General features: G+C 30.5%; 3 protein-coding genes across 4 annotated transcripts; 2 read left to right on the forward strand and 1 right to left on the reverse strand.

The window, feature by feature from the left end:
• Window positions 1-955: 955 nt before the first annotated feature.
• Window positions 956-5,958, forward strand: LOC130807610 (uncharacterized). Of its 2 annotated transcripts, none has more exons than XM_057672880.1 (2): window positions 956-1,796; window positions 5,381-5,958. In XM_057672880.1, the coding sequence occupies exons 1-2, from the start codon at window positions 1,501-1,503 to the stop codon at window positions 5,436-5,438; spliced, it is 354 nt and encodes a 117-aa protein (XP_057528863.1). In that variant the 5' UTR covers window positions 956-1,500; the 3' UTR covers window positions 5,439-5,958. The 2 variants fall into 2 exon arrangements, with proteins under 2 accessions (XP_057528863.1, XP_057528864.1); XM_057672881.1 differs by having other exon boundaries at window positions 5,399-5,958.
• Window positions 5,959-7,016: 1,058 nt separating this feature from the next.
• LOC130807612 (serine/threonine-protein phosphatase PP2A-2 catalytic subunit-like) lies at window positions 7,017-11,414 on the forward strand. Its single transcript, XM_057672882.1, has 7 exons — window positions 7,017-7,218; window positions 7,402-7,673; window positions 8,829-8,943; window positions 9,911-10,019; window positions 10,105-10,182; window positions 10,405-10,596; window positions 10,701-11,414. The coding sequence occupies exons 2-7, from the start codon at window positions 7,421-7,423 to the stop codon at window positions 10,872-10,874; spliced, it is 921 nt and encodes a 306-aa protein (XP_057528865.1). The 5' UTR covers window positions 7,017-7,218; window positions 7,402-7,420; the 3' UTR covers window positions 10,875-11,414.
• Window positions 11,415-11,564: 150 nt separating this feature from the next.
• On the reverse strand, window positions 11,565-14,646 carry LOC130807613 (uncharacterized). The gene is made up of 4 exons (XM_057672883.1): window positions 14,383-14,646; window positions 14,166-14,301; window positions 12,729-12,998; window positions 11,565-12,095 (listed from the first exon to the last, which is right to left on the reverse strand). The coding sequence occupies exons 1-4, from the start codon at window positions 14,568-14,570 to the stop codon at window positions 11,979-11,981; spliced, it is 711 nt and encodes a 236-aa protein (XP_057528866.1). The 5' UTR covers window positions 14,571-14,646; the 3' UTR covers window positions 11,565-11,978.
• Window positions 14,647-16,736: the final 2,090 nt, after the last annotated feature.

Here is a 16,736-nt window from a genome sequence, read left to right on the forward strand (position 1 = left end):
GAATCAAGTGATTAGAGCATATATTTTGGTGTGGACTATTAGGGTCCACGTGTGTTATGTAGTTTAAACTCCAAAATGTTCAAAGTAGATAAAAGTTTAGAAAAGGCATTCTTGCTATGCTTTTCTTTTTTCTTTTGTTTTTGGCAAATTTTTAAAGCTATATGACACCTAGCTACTAGCTAACATCTTTTTATGCGTCAACAATCGCTAATTTGACTACTAATCATAGTTATTAAAATCACGATTTTAATCTACGATTCTACGATCTTATGATCCAAAAACAAGCGAGCAATTTGAATCGTAGGTAGAATCGTAAATTGGTGGAATCTTACGATTCTAATTACAATAAAATTTGTAGAGGTAGAATCATAACACGGTTCTAAGATTCTACGATTCTACAAATTTATTTGTAATTATTTTTATTAAATTTTCTTATGTATCATCTTTCATTAATTTTTCTTTCGATTCAACGATCCAACATTATAATTTTTAAAAAATAAATTTCTTTATCGGTATGAAAATTCAAAATAATTATTAATTGTTTTTTCATTTCATTCTTAAAAATGAATTGAATGAACCTTTAATTCACAAACTTAAAGTTTTGAGATGAAAATATAATGACTAAATAGAAAATTAAGTTTTATTGTAGAATCTTACGATCCTACGATTCAATTCTACCTCTCTAAAAAATTCTAATTAGAATTCCAATTTTAACAACTTTACTAGTAACTATAACAACAAATAACAATTAGCTTTTAATATCATGATATAACTAACCAAATCAACCATAAACTTGAAGTGATATTCGTAAACTCATGATATGCTATATACTCTTACAAACAAATAACACTTTCTAATAAGTGTTGTTCCATGGATCATGGTTTTAATAGAAATTTACATCAAATTTTGACCTATAAACTAATAGGGTTAGAGTTAATATTTGAACCCTCAATATCTAATTTAGCAACAACACAGTACACATAACCACTAAATTATATTTAAAAAGTATTTATATCTTTTTTGTATTTATAGAAATGTATGTGTGTCTATCCGGCCATATGATAATTGTAAATGCATAAAAGTAGAGGGATTCAAAGCAAAAGTTAGTGTGGTATTGGGAACTCAACATATTATAAAGAAAGGAGTCTTGTCTCCATATATATGTCACGTTCCAAACAAGCTAAGATCTCTTCTATGTTCTACCTTTCACTTCTTTTTTATACTCCTATCTTCTCTACACTCGAGAAAGTGTAACAAAATCCCCTACAAAGAGAAATTAAAATCCAACCATCTTCCATGACTATTAAGAAGAAACCATTTGTACTTGTACCATCTCCTATAAGTTTATAATACATAACACCCTAAACACAAATCTATTTACGTTGTTTTGTACTCCTTTCTCTAACCAAATTATCTTGGTATTGTCTTTATTGTGCGTCTAATTACTTCTTCTTTTATATTTAATTAATAGTTGATCGTAAAGAATGTATTAATTAAGACATGGAGAATATGAGTAGACGGAGATTAGATTGGTCAATCAAGGGCTTACTAAGACTTATTTTATTGGTAAGTTTTGTGTGGCTCTCTTTGGTTGGATTATTAGCTTATGGAGATCAAGCAAAATCAACAAAAATACTTCATAATAACAATAATAATGTGAATAAGCATGATCAACATGTAAAACATGAAGAATCAGTGACAATTGGAAGAGGAAAGGTCATAGCACATTCTGAGGTTGATTTTAATTACATGAGCAAAAGAAAAGTACCAAGTGGTCCAGATCCTATTCATAACAGGTGTGTTAATAGTTGCTAGATAATTTGCATGTATTTTTTTTTTTTTTTTACTTTAATTAGGATATGGAATTTTCCAAGGAATAATTATCTATGGTTTGTCAATACAAATACTGTTGATTCATCTATAAAAATAGTACAGAAATTGCTTTTCAACACAAACAAAATATAAATTATACTTTTAAAAATCTTAGTATTGAAATATTTTTTTTCACCAAATCACTTTATTTTTTTGTTTATGTTACACGGAGTTTGCTATTGGAAAAAATTAATGCATGGAAAACACACAAATAAAAAAATGGATGATGTGAATATTCATTCATGTGTTTTTTTTTCATTGATATATAACATCATAAGTATTTAGCAACAATTGACATGGTATACAATCAATGATCTTAGGGCAATCTTATTAACTAATCATTTTGTAAGTTGATGCTTGACATGATTTTCGAATATGGTATTAGACGTTTGGATAGTGTTTTTGATTCTCATTCACCTTTTTTTTTAAGGGAATAATTAATTTGGTATACAAAGAATGTCATATGTATTGTATCCATAGTTTGAGCTTAGTGAAAAAGAGTGAGGAGTATGATAGTATAAAATTCAATATAACGCATCATATTAAGCTTTCAGTTCATATGATTTCTTGATAATGATAATATTAATCTTTTGCATACTAAAACAAATTTAGCAGAGGTAGTGTCTTATCCCAAAAATCAATATTTATTATTGTCTTCATATGGTCTCTTTCGGATTTAAAACAAACAAAAGATTGGAAAACAAGTACGTAGTACATTTTTAACAAAAAGATCACTAAGTACATGAATATATTCCTTATAATTAGAATTTTCTAATCAATCGCCGTAATTTGTAAATCATCACAAAAAAATAAAACAAAAAAAAAACTAAAATCCTAAAAGCCCCAACATATTAAATTCTTCCATATAAGGATAAATTGTTAATATTACAAATTACTATTATTTACTTAGACTATCTCCCTAATAATCATACGAAAATAATGTGAAGTATCATACCTTATCTTCATCAAAAGCATTTCAAGATACGTCTGTTTCATCTATACCCTAAGCAAGCAAAGAATCCTTTTATTCTAAGTAATACTCGTCCAGCAAAAATATTCGTCCATATTTGTTACAACAATTGCATTATGGATTATCCACTCTAATAAGATATTCTCTTTGTCTAGTTTTGCTATATTTTCTGTTTTAGTTATTTTGTAGCTTTTTTTTTGCCAAGACCCTACACACTCTTTTCTATTTTTATTTATTTTTGTCCATACATTTAACTTATATTTTCATTGTATTTATACATTTTTTCTATTTTTCTATAAAATATCCATTTTTCTCAATCTAGTACCTTTAATTGCTTACAAATTATACTTATTACAAAAGTTATAGAACAAAGGACGTACAAAATAGTTTGCACGGGTCTATTACATGTGGTCGCAAATAAAAAAAATAAAAATTTAACTAAGTAGATAATACAGTCAGATCGTAGTGAGATAGTGGTGAACTTAGGCATGGGATATCATTGTCAAGCCAAAACAAAAAATTAAAATTTATTTTCTTTAAAACAAAAAATTTAAAAAGTAAAATAGATTTAGTATGATAGAAGTCAAAAATATTCAATCAGTTGTCAATCTTTACAAGTTTACATGCACGATGACTATTGTTGTTCCTCTATATATATTATCATGAATTTGTTGTTCTTCAATGCTCTATTATATCAAACTAACAACCAAAAAGCACGTATTGTGTATCTTTAATTACTCTTTAATTATGTGTTCCATAAGCTTAATTCTATGTTCATCCTTTTTTTATGCAACTATCTTTTTTCTTCTTTATTACAATATCTTCGTTACTAGCTAGTTATGTTAGCTAAGTTAAATAGGAGAATGTTCATGTGGTAACTCTGAGATTTTGGGTTTTCTATGTGGTAATCAAAATTTTTAAAAAATTCACTCAGTAGCCTTAAGGTTTACCAAATTGTTCCACTGTGACCTTTTTGCACATAAAATATTAGCAAATGTTAATTTCGATGCTTTAAGGCTGCTGTACACCTATTTATCCGACTCACTTTTTCAAATTCCATCAGTTTCAACCTTTTCTCCTAAAGGATAAACCCCAACTCTACCATCTTTTATCTAAATTATATTTTTTTCCCCACATTCAAATATAGTATTTGAAATGGTGATTTAAGATTTATGTTTTGGGGGAAAATGTTGAAACTGATGGAAGTTGAAATGGTGACTTGCATAAATAGGCGTACAACAACCTTAAAGCTTCGAAATTAATGTTTGCTGACGTTTTCTGTGCAAAAAGGTCACGGTGGAATAATTTAGTAAACCTCAGAATTATCGCATGAATTTTTTAAAAATTTTAATTACCACATGAAAAATCCATTACCACGTAAAATTTTCCCAAAACAAAGAACATTGATAAAGAGATAATTTTTTGAACAAGCATCTTCTTTAAAGTGACTTGCAACATGTTAGCATTTTGATGCTACTTTTGTTTTATCAAAGTTAGATAAGCTGTCTTTTCAGTCTCTCAACTTTAAATTTTTAACCCTTAATTATGTAAAGTATATTTATCTGATTTATACTTCTATTAGAATATAAATATATTTAGCCCGTTTTTTAATATTTGTAACATATTTTCTTAGTTGGTATACATATTACAAATTATAGTGTTTAAATTTATAACATATTTTCATGATGAGATATGATAATGGGTTCCTAAAAAAATGCTAACAAAAGGAAAAAAAAATAAAATTTGGTAGTTTAAATATTGCAACTATGAACCGATTATCATAATAAATTGGACATGCTTTTAAGTCTTTGAGCAATTTTGAAAGTGAAAAAGCTATCTAGTCAAATAATGCTCATTTAGCTCACATATATAATACTCCCTCCTATACGCTTTACTTATTCTATTTAGTTTTTTAACATTATTTATCAATGACTCTTATTATATGATTTGTTCTTAAGCTATAAATTACAATACATAATTATCTGAGATCTTATTTAATTCATCTTATTATAAATTTTATTAATATCTTACTCAAGCACAATTAAAGAGATTTTAAATTGAAAATGTATATTGACAAATGTGTCAAAATCAAATAAAACATTTAAAATAAATAGGAGGGAATACTAATATAATGTGCAAGTTTACTAAAATATAAAGTGTGATTTGTAGGGTTAACCGGATTAAACAATTATACAAATGCCAGACTAAATGATTTTGTTATATGGATTTTGTTCGTGGCAAATTTAACCAACGCTCTGCTTGGACGTTATTTATGTTGATCAATCAAATAATTAATTAAAATATATGTTTGATAAATAATTATAAATTATATGAAAATATTATTTTTAAGTTAAAATTGAAAAAATTGACTTAACAGCTTTAACATAAAAAAGTCAATAATACTATCTAGTCAAACAAGTTAATTAATGCAATCAATAATTAATTATCGCTAAGTATTTTAAATTGATGAGTAAGATAACTAGAATATTGCAAATTATATTTATAACCAAGGATAACTATCAAATAATCTTTTTGTAGTTTGTTTCGTTTATTCAGAAGAGCGCGAAATTCGAGAAGACCACCTGGAGAGGCTTAGGGTTTCCTGAGGAGATTCATCTAATGTTGTGTGAGAGATAATGAAGATCAAGTGCATATGATGTTAATTACTCCAAATTATTATATATATATATATATATATACATATATATATATATATATATACTTCATCCGTTCCATAATATTTGCTTTCAAATATGATATATTATGTGAAAAAAGGGCACAATCAATAATAAGTATTATGGAACGGAAGAAATATATATACATATCTTAATTTTTGGTACATTATGTTTGGGAAATGGACAACAAAAAATTGTTAGTCACAGAAAAATGAGAAAAGAAAATATCAAATATAAATGTTATAAAACAATTTCCGTATATATAGTTCCCTAAGTTGACATATTGTCCTTGAAAAATGAAGATTGGTTCTTATCAAGCAAGTTATCAACCACGAACCATCTCTTCCAGGACTGTATACCATGTTACTCTCATGCAAATTGCTTTAATTTTCTTTAAAATTGTTTATGAAAATTGTGCTATTTTTTTCATTTTATCTATATATTTTTCTCACTTTTTCTTCAAATATATATTTTGTCCCATTTAATTTTAAAAATACTAAACTTATATTTATAGCAATTTTAATAGGACAAAGGGTACCTTCCACCTTTTTGCTTAGATAAATAAAAATATAAATAAAAAAAGAAGGAAATAAGTACAGTTATCTTATATTAAATATGACAAATAACGTTTGTATGGTTTGAGGTGTATTTGTCATACCATTTTACTCCTTTCTTTATTTAGCCTTATTTTGTTTTGGCACAAAGATTAAGAAAATTAAATATATTTAGTTGATTAAAATAGTAATATATTTAAAAATAAGACAAAGAATATAAAGAGTAAAATTTTGAGGTCATATCTAAAAATAAAATTAAGCAAATTCATTAAGACAAAAAAAATTTAATTGAGTGAACAAAGGAGTAAATAGTTGTACATTTAATGAGTTTAAAAATACTAATTTAGAAAAAAATATCATTATTTAATAAAATAGTAATTTATATAACATTTAATGATTTACAAAACATTACAACCTATAACGTTTTAAAAATAAAATAATTTTAGATTTTAACTATATTATTCTTAATAAATTATGTTCCACCATATACCATAACAACTACTTTCACCAAAAAAATTATGATTTACACAATTTATTATATATATATATATATATATATAAAAGAAAATTTCGTTCAATAATAATCATTAATTATGTAATTAATATCTCTAACTTATATGTCTTGTACCATAGTCCATAGCTAGACAAATTATTATTATTATTACATTATTATTAATCTTAAGCAATTCAGAATTAATTTTGCATCTTTAAATTCTTAATCATAAGTCATAACCCCTAATATCTCCATTTATTTATTTAATATAAATATCATGAGTTGTTCTCGTCGATAAAAAATACGAACCCCAAAAAATGGGCATGAACCATGTTAACTTTTCCCCTCAACTAAAGAAACACTTGTCATCAACTCTTAATTTCCGGTTTTGCCCATCGCGCGTAATTTTTTCTCTGTTTTTTACTTCTCTCCATTCACTTCTTTTGCATTTCAATTTCATTTCACCCTTTCTCTTTTAATATAAATACATTTTCCCTTATCTTTTTCCAAATTTTTTGCTCTTCTAGAGAGAGAAACTCTTACGATTAGAGGAGAAAAGGAGAGAAAATAAGATTTTATTATTCACGGCTTGTAATCTTATTCAATGGAGCCTAATCACTGGCATAATTCCTCTCCTTTCATGTTATGATCTTTGTAAGATCAATATTTTTCTAAAGTAATTCCTATTTTTGCTTTAATAGTTTAACTCGTCGATTTGAAACCCTAACCCTAACCCTAACTTTTTCGGAAATCGCAACAAATGTTGCTTTGAATCCTTCAAAAGAGGCTATAAACTCCAGTTTTTTTTATCAGACTTTCCTTATATTTCATTTGTAGTAACTGATAGATCGAAAGAATGCCGTCTTACGCGGATCTAGATCGGCAGATCGAGCAGTTGATGGAATGTAAGCCATTATTGGAAGGTGAAGTGAAGACGCTTTGCGATCAAGCACGAGCGGTTTTGGTTGAGGAATGGAATGTGCAACCCGTGAAATGTCCGGTTACGGTTTGCGGTGATATCCATGGACAATTTTACGATCTTATTGAGCTTTTTCGCATCGGTGGAAATGCTCCTGATACTAATTATCTTTTCATGGGAGATTATGTAGGTTAGTTCTGGAAGTAATTATTTTTCCCATTAGCTGGATTGTGTTGATACAAATCTTGCGATCTATTAAAATGATAGGAAATGATTTGTTCAACTTTTTTTTTTCATTTTTTTCTTAGTTTCGTGTTCATGAATCTGTAAATTGGTTTGAATATGCAACGAAATTGTATTGATACATGAACCGAGATTAGATAGGATTAATTAGTGGAATTATGTTTTATGTTGAGGATTAGGAGATACTAACAGAAGAAAACACTTCATATTAGCTAATTTGAAGCTTCTTCGGTGCGATTTGAGGAGCGGAAAGTGGTGAGGAAAATGTATTATTATTCATCTTGTACAACGAGGCATTGAAGTTCAGAGATTCAATGGATTGAATGTCTTATGATTGTGATTTATGATTAAGTGTTGAACGTAAATAAAGGAATAAAGGAGAGCGCATAGGCTTCTTTTCAAAACATAGGAAAAAAAAGAAATTTCCAAATTTATGAATTTAAATGCTCTTATTCTCCATTTACGAATGAAGGATGCTCCAATTACTATACATATTAGTGTGGTCTCTATTGGAATAGAAGTTCGAGCTAAAGGTTGATATCGGACTCTATATTTCAAGGCTTTGAGTTTAAAGGGTTTGGACCATATGTTAATGATATGGAATATATTTGTATATTAGAGATGATGAAACCTTTTAAGAGGATATTAATTATGGTTTAGAAAGGTTGCATGGGAAGAAGGTGTTAGATAATGTCCAAAGCTCGGAGTTGCTTGCTGGGGATGGAGTCTTTTTCTTAGAAGAAATTAGAAGCTGTTGAACAGTAGAATGGATTACTTTTTGGGAATTGACATTTCTATATTTTAAAATTACAATGAAATCTTAGATGGAATAGGTTGTCACAGTTATTACTTAACAAAGTAGCCATTCCTCTTGTTTGCTGCCATGATTTTCATCGCTGCTTTCCTTTCTCTTGCCCCTGTCTGGTGTTGCCGGTTTTTCTAAGTGTAACGGAAAGTATATTTTCATCCTTTTAGTCTGTCTCTGGAGCAAATATACGACAGGAAGAGGGGGAGGGATTGGCCAGCTCCTTTTTAAGTTAATAAATTTACAAAAAGTGTTTCCTCCCCCTGACATATTGCCTTTTGCTAAATGTCATCACAGATCGTGGATACTACTCAGTAGAGACTGTAACTCTGCTGGTGGCTTTGAAGGTTCGTTACAGGGATAGAATTACGATCCTTAGAGGAAATCATGAGAGTCGGCAAATTACTCAAGTGTAAGTCTCTGTTGCATTTCTGTTATCATGTAAGCATTAGTCTTTTGAAGTAGGAAAATTATTTGGCTCAAGCATTTACTGTCACCTTTTTTTGATTATGTCATCCAGTCAAGTTTGAACATAAGTTCTTTAACAATTAGAGATTGGCTTAATTTATGAGTTTGATTCAAAGATTGTTGTGTGTTTATGTATGGTGTCTTGGTCATACCATTTAGGCCGTACTGGTTAGGTTGAGTTTAGAATTGGGAACTTGCTTCATACAGTCATCCACTTAAGTTTGAACATAAGTTCTTTCACAATTAGAGGATGCTATAATATTTGATTGGCTTAATTTATGAGTTTGATTCAATGATTGTCTGTGTGTTTTATGTATGGTATCTTGATCTTACTATTTAGGCCGTACTGGATAGGTTGAGTTTAAAAATTGGGATTTTGCTTCATATAGATGATTGGTAGTAAAGTTGCTACTATTCAGAAGTTTATGTTGAAGATGTGTGAAACGTTGACGTTGCTATTTATATCCCTATGCAATGTTAGCTTGAAGTGTCGATAATGAGTTCTAGTTTTCTATTAAGGCCAATCGGTGATGGGTTCTCATTTCTGTTTTGGGCTGTTGCTAAATTATCTTAGTTACTGGAATTCCTTTTCATGTTTGTTCTTTGTGTCTAAGCAATTGCTCAAGCAATAATTTAAGTTTTGTAGCAAACCTCATATACTGCTGAGTTTCTGTTCTCTTTAATTTTGGATTAAACATGTTTATTCTTCATGAATGACTTCAGTATATGTTTACTATAGTTTTTTTATTTTAGGCATTTGGTTGTACCTTGCAAAGCAATTGAGTTCTTGATATAACATTTCTGTGTAAAGTAGGAGCTAATAATAATCCAACAATGCTTAATTAATTGTAGCCAATAGTCAATTATTTTCTTTATATTTCAATCTGACAGCTTCGCAATTGATTTTTCAGGTATGGTTTCTATGACGAATGTTTAAGGAAGTATGGAAATGCAAATGTCTGGAAGCATTTTACTGATCTTTTTGATTATCTTCCTCTTACAGCTCTTATTGAGAGTCAGGTCAGACTTGTAAATTGTGAAATTTTCAAGTCGTTTGTACAATTTCATGGTTGACTAGTTAAATCATAATGTTGCTGCACTATAGGTCTTCTGTTTGCATGGAGGCCTTTCACCATCTTTGGACACGTTGGATAACATCCGAGCCTTGGATCGTATACAGGAGGTATGATGGAATAGAAAAGCAGTTATTTCTTAATTGTAGCTTTTCAAGTAGCAGGTCCTGCGGATGATCTGGATTGCGCCTGCAATATTTCTTGAATACAATTAGCTGAGTGCATTTAATTTGCAAAATACTGGTCACAAAACTTATGTATATATTTGGATCATTGATGTACTTTTTGAAATAGCTACAAATTTAACTGAATGGCTAGCTCATTGTATGCAGGTTCCTCATGAAGGGCCTATGTGTGATCTGTTGTGGTCTGATCCTGATGATCGGTGTGGTTGGGGAATTTCTCCTCGTGGAGCTGGCTACACTTTTGGGCAGGATATCGCAGCTCATTTCAACCACACCAATGGTCTTAGTCTTATTTCTAGAGCGCACCAGCTTGTGATGGAAGGTTATAATTGGTGTCAGGTTTGTGGAAACTGGAAACCCAAATCTTGGAGTTTAGATGGTAATTTTTATTTCTGTACTATTTTGCATATTATTGATTGCTAAGTCAAGGTGTAACTTTACAGGAGAAAAATGTAGTGACAGTTTTTAGTGCTCCAAACTACTGCTACCGTTGTGGAAACATGGCTGCAATTCTTGAGATTGGAGAGCACATGGAACAAAACTTCCTCCAGTTCGACCCTGCCCCTCGGCAGATTGAGCCCGACACCACACGCAAAACCCCAGATTATTTTTTGTGATTTCAATAGCTCAACAGGCTGTTGTACAACCTTTTATCCTCATGTTGCTGTAGATTTATTCGAAAGAGAGGATTTTGGGTGGTTTGAGAATCAGTGGCAGCGTCATTTTTGCTTTGGAGTGGTCATTCTTTACTGCTGTCATTGCTCAAATTAACCACGGGATTGATGAGGTTCCAGTAGTTTATTGTATATTTTCAGCAGGAAAGCATGTAGCAGCAGCGAATAGTACAAATGATATAATTTTATGAAATCAAGTCAGAAGGCAGGGTTTCAGTAGTGTTGGCGTCATGTTTTGCTGACTCCTCAAGGGCGACTAGAATGTGGGTTTCTATAGACATAGCTGAACATGAGGACCTTGCTGCTCATGCAGTCCGCAGTAATTTTTTTTTAATGTTTTGATTATTCAGTATACCTCATAATGGCTTGTTCATTTCACCATGAAGAGTACTTTTAAGTATATTAGCTGTTATGAGATTATGCTCGATAAGTATTGTTGACTTTAGCTCAGCTAATGAAATTTCTTTCAGCATTGTAATTTTATTTCGTCAAAGATTAGCATTATAAGGATGATGCTAGGAACCAAATTACAGGGGCAGACCAAGTGGATAGAGGATTTATACATTGAACGATTGAGCTATATAATAGCAACGCCAAATACCTGCCTGAAGTCAGTACCTCAAGATTTACATTAGATATCTCAAATTCAGGTCAGACATTTGAGAAACACCAGACACGTACATGTACATATTTTGCATTTAGCCAGTCTCCTGAGACGGCTCAGCCTAATAAAGCTTAAATAAACTAAAAGATGATAATGGGCTTGCCAAATAACGAATGATCTTTCAAAGAGAGATTGTCTCTCACATGAATTTGTGTTTTGCATTTTGCTCATTCCAGAAGCAGAATCAAGGTTTTTGATAACTTTGGACAACCATGAACACCATTAATCTCACAGTTGACTAGCCGCAGCATCATTTGATTAATAGGATCAAAATAACAACCCCATTTCAGTAATGTTATCGATTTCAGGTCAAGTGCTTTCATTACACAAAAAGATATCACTACACAAATGAGCCCGACTTTAAACCGGACTAAAAGAATCTCCTAAAACCTAGAGTTATTCTGCACTCTAGCATTTCCAACTCCAGCCATTGCTACAGCCTTTTTCCGCCTGAAGAATACAAATGATCCACTGACGAGCAACAGACCCAATACAAGAACCTATTAAATAGTTCAACAATTAACTGTATTAGGACATCGATGATTCATTCATTGATAAAGATGAGTTGCAAAAAAACTCTGAAGAACCATGAATGCAAATCTATGATTAGATTGCACAAAAGCTCACGCACAAAATGAATTGCTGTTAAGTCTGTAATTAGGAATTTCAACCAACACATGCTGATTGCTCAAACGTTGTCTTGCCAGTTTGAAATGTTTATCTACTTTCTTTCACTAATCAAACTCTGTTCAACCCATGGTCAATGAGAATCAAGATCTAAAGTTTCAGGCGCAAGGCATCATAGGCATGACCTCTGGCTTTTCTTATCGAGGACAATGCACAATGGGGAATTAGTGTGTCACAGACTCCCATCAAATGCATTAAAAAGCCTCCTCAAACATGTAAAATAAGTGCATTCTATCAAGTCATAAATCACTTCATGTTTCTGAAAACCTCATGCTAGAAATGTCTATATGATCCAACATTATTTAAATTGGTTCAATAGCTATCATTTCATTAAACTTCCTCTCAGTTTCAATAGCATCTAAATCTTATGCTAAGAATCACAAAAGAGCAAACAATACCAGATAATCTCATTTTTAAGAAAACAATTTTTATAACATATCACATACCTCAAAACCAAGAACTGAAAGCTTCTCTTCATTTACACCTTGTATACAACTTCTATAGGTAACATACTCTTGGGATTCACCATTATGTTGAGAGTCACTATATGCTAACGTCCTGTGCTTAACTTCAGAATTGTCTGCATTAACAGGTCCTTGAGTAGATTGGCTCTTCTGAGAGCCTTTATCACCTGTTCCCTTAGCTACATCTCCAGTCTTGAGGCATTTAAAAGGGATACGGTATCCAGTTTCACTGCAGCGATATTTGTCATCACTCTGAGGTAAAACATATATCACTAATTTAGCTGAAAGCCTGAGAGAAAGCAAGTTAACATCATAACTAAGATAAATTAACATGTTTTGTCTAACCAGTTTTATTTATAACCTAAATCTTCAGTAGTAAGAGAATCTATCTCCTAACATAGAATTAATGCCACAGCCTTAATCTCAACATACAAAAGCAAGTGCAAGAACTGAAAATCCATCTTCTACGTCATCTTCCTGCATTCACTACCTAATGCTTAGTCATTAAGCAAAAACCCTTGCATTTTTTACTAGCCCTACCACCGAGAACACCACACTGCACGCCTAAGAACTTGGCTCTTTCTTATGTAAAAGGCAAACATCTCACTTATGCTACTACATAAAGCTCAAATATTTCCACAAGCCCCTTCAGAAAAACAATGAAGGAGCTAGAAATACCTCGACTCAACCAACACAGATCAACACGAGGACCAAAAACAATAACGAATACTGATCCCCTCAATACACTGATCTCGAAAAATAGCCATCCCTTCTGATTTCTTCCCAGGCCAGCAATGTCAAATTTTTTCCTTTTCACCAGAGCAGTGTTTTATAGACCAAAAATAAAGCTTGATATCATCATCTTTTTCTCAAAAAATAACAACCATGTACAACAAAAATTTATCTCAAATACAGATGAAAGACCAATACTTCAGTTCTAAAATGAACAGATAAGTGTTTTTCCATTATGAAACAATATTTCATGATCCCAAAACCATCAAATGGCTTAACTTACGGTTCTAAAACTGATTTGGGAAAGTCCAATATACACAATCTTATACTTCAATAACAAAAACTTGTTTCCGACAAAGGACTTGAAGTTTGAATTTATGTAGCCAATCAAATATTTTGTGATTTAAGGATTTGGCATTGCTATTGTTACTATAACATATCTATACCTTAAATGTCATCAAGCCTCTCAACTATGCGAGATTTAGGGTCAGAAAAATACCTTTGATGCATAATCGTAAAAATAGATTGTTTTCAATTCACCCTTGATATTGCCATCGTTAAAAAAATAAATCGCCCACCAAAATAGATCCAGGAACAAAAAAGTAAATGAAGTTCCTCAATTTAAAAACCAAGTCTCGTCAACATAAAACAAATTAATCGAAAGAACATGAAATTAATCAATCAAACCTTTTCAGAATACTGACAAGGAACACAAGGACCAGAAGGAGAGCATTCAAATGTAGTATTTGAACCACTTGGTTTTTCCTTGAACCCTAACAACTTCCGACGCCTTAAAACTCCTCTTTCTTCTTCATTTGAAGATCTGCAGAGAATAATATTAAGACAAACAACTAATTTACAAAAATAGAGCGATTGAAAGAGGAAATCAGTGAACGGAACTTACAGTTGGTGGCAGAAAGAGAGTCGTAAAAGCGACGATGTGAGAATCAAGGCAATAATGCCGGATCGAAAAGAGAGAATTTGTAAAGAAGATGAAGAATTAATCGAAGAATTCATGCCTATTGAAGAAGAATAAGATGATGACGAATGCTTAAGTTTGTTGATTTCTTTGCGTCCATGGCAATATGGCATGTTTTTAATTTATTTGATTTTGTGAAATTTTGAATTAAGAATTGAAATTAGAATTAGGCGTGTTAGTTTTTTAGTGGGTTAATGAGAGTAAAATATTACTTTAAATAAATATAAGTTGAAAAGTACCGATTTGATAATTAAAGTTCAAGCTAACAGTAAACTAAGTTTAGTTTCAACTTTGACTTTAAATACTCCCAATCTCCCATTAAAGCAACAAATTTTTATCAAGTATATTTGTGCATGGATTATAAAATCAAATACTAGTAAAACATTTCATTGAAATACAATGATAAAACTTTTGTTTTGCTTCTTTTCACTATTTATATTTTTCATAATTAATTTAATTTTCTTTAAACTATATTTATTTTTTAAAAATTATTTATAAATTAAGATAAACTACATAGATTCTTAGCCAAATTACTTAACCTCAAATAAAAAAAAAATCATACTCACCCTGTTTTTAAATATTCTTCTCATTCATTTTTTTCGTAAATTTCAATGCAAAAGTAAGTTTTTTAAAATTTTTAAAAATTATTATATTTAAAAAATATTTATTGAAACGAATCTAACAAGATTGCAACACAAATATGTTATATGTACTAGAAGAGGCAGTAGTGACTAAAGCTTGGTGAATGGTGATAATGCTTTATATATGCTTTGCTTGTGAATATAAACAACACAACAAGGGAGGGACCCATAATTTAAAAAATAACCCATCCAACTAATTGTAGAGCTATTAGGGGATACGTTAAGCAAAGCCATTCTTTGAGAATAAAATTTGTACCCTAATATTACAATTCCAATCCATTCCCATCCCAATGCACCATTTATCTCATTCCTTTGTTCTTCTAAATAAATCTCATAACTTCTTCTATGTTTTCTCATCATAATCATATATATTACATTAATACATACATCCAACCTCCCAAACAATCCCTAAAACAACTAATTAATACTAGATCATCCTTAGATACTAACATACAAAATGAGTAGTATCAAATCCAAAGGTAGAAAATCCCTTTTTGAAGAATCCATGTTAGTCTTTGTAAACATCCTAAAACTATCATCTCTCTCCCTTGCAAGAAGAACCTTAGTAACAACATCAGATCATGATCATGATGAACACAATGATGAGAATCATGATCATCAACATGAAGTTTCATTAAGGGCTACATATAAGAATCAAAACATAGTTGATCATAATGATGCTCCACCGTTGGTCCATGAGGCTGCACCACAGAGAAGCAAAAGGTTACAAAAGCCAGAACCACCACCAGAGTGTAAGATGTCCTATGTTATGTTGCCTGAACATGATGAAACTGGCACCATTAATGTTGATGGGCAATTCTCAGATTACATCAAAAGGTTTCATGAGAAGACAGTAAATGATTTGGAAAATGCTAAAGCAACAAATTTTATCAAGAGATTTCATGAGAAAAACATGAAGGATTTGAACGATGAATCTATGAGACGCTCACATTATGTGTTACCTCCACCACCTCATCATCATCATCATCATCATCATCATGTTTTCAAGTAGTATTTGATTTGATTCCAAACCCTATTAACATTATTGAATTGTGTAGCGTTACATATTATAACACAAAAAATTATAGCCAACAGATATTTCAGCACTCATGTAAATTATGGAGATGCGTATTTGAACTACACTATACAAATATCCCAATACATTTAAGACATTGCTCTTAAACGAAGTTGCTTAAATAATTGAACAAATCATTTATAAATTGGATCTCGGGGATTGCTTCAATAACAAGATGTGTAATGTAATTTGATCAATAAGTTCTGTTACTTTTTTTTTTTGGAGTGGAATTGGGAGTTACTTGATAGACAATAAAGGTATATTTTATGAATTATGTTGTATGAATCAATACTTACTTTGAAGTTAGCAAGTTTTGAAATTGTTTGGTATAAAGTTTTTTCATTGTAAATAAACAAGTTAAAATGGTTTATTGTATAAACAGAATTCGATAATCAAACAAATAATAACTATACTAACACTCTAACCATTAGGATCTTATATTATATTAAATATTCAACTTAACTAAAAATTTAATTGATAAAAGTTTAATTTATTGGTTCAAAATTTAAAATATATTATATATTCTTTCAGTATATATATTAATTGATTGTGAGAATTTGATA

The sequence above is a fragment of the Amaranthus tricolor genome, chromosome 3 (assembly GCF_026212465.1).
Source record: "Amaranthus tricolor cultivar Red isolate AtriRed21 chromosome 3, ASM2621246v1, whole genome shotgun sequence".
Taxonomy (NCBI): domain Eukaryota; kingdom Viridiplantae; phylum Streptophyta; class Magnoliopsida; order Caryophyllales; family Amaranthaceae; genus Amaranthus; species Amaranthus tricolor.

Bases quoted from the DNA above. Each gene is read 5' to 3' on its own strand.
- LOC130807610 (XM_057672880.1), top strand. From the start codon at position 1,501: ATGGAGAATATGAGTAGACGGAGATTAGATTGGTCAATCAAGGGCTTA. The intron at 1,797-5,380 runs GTGTGTTAATAG...ATCTTTTTGTAG, and splicing joins CCAGATCCTATTCATAACAG to TTTGTTTCGTTTATTCAGAA.
- LOC130807612 (XM_057672882.1), top strand. From the start codon at position 7,421: ATGCCGTCTTACGCGGATCTAGATCGGCAGATCGAGCAGTTGATGGAA. The intron at 8,944-9,910 runs GTAAGTCTCTGT...TTGATTTTTCAG, and splicing joins AGTCGGCAAATTACTCAAGT to GTATGGTTTCTATGACGAAT. The intron at 10,597-10,700 runs GTTTGTGGAAAC...GTAACTTTACAG, and splicing joins AAGGTTATAATTGGTGTCAG to GAGAAAAATGTAGTGACAGT.
- LOC130807613 (XM_057672883.1), bottom strand. From the start codon at position 14,570: ATGCCATATTGCCATGGACGCAAAGAAATCAACAAACTTAAGCATTCG. The intron at 14,302-14,382 runs GTAAGTTCCGTT...TATTCTCTGCAG, and splicing joins CTCTCTTTCTGCCACCAACT to ATCTTCAAATGAAGAAGAAA. The intron at 12,999-14,165 runs GTTTGATTGATT...GTTTTACCTCAG, and splicing joins CTTGTCAGTATTCTGAAAAG to AGTGATGACAAATATCGCTG.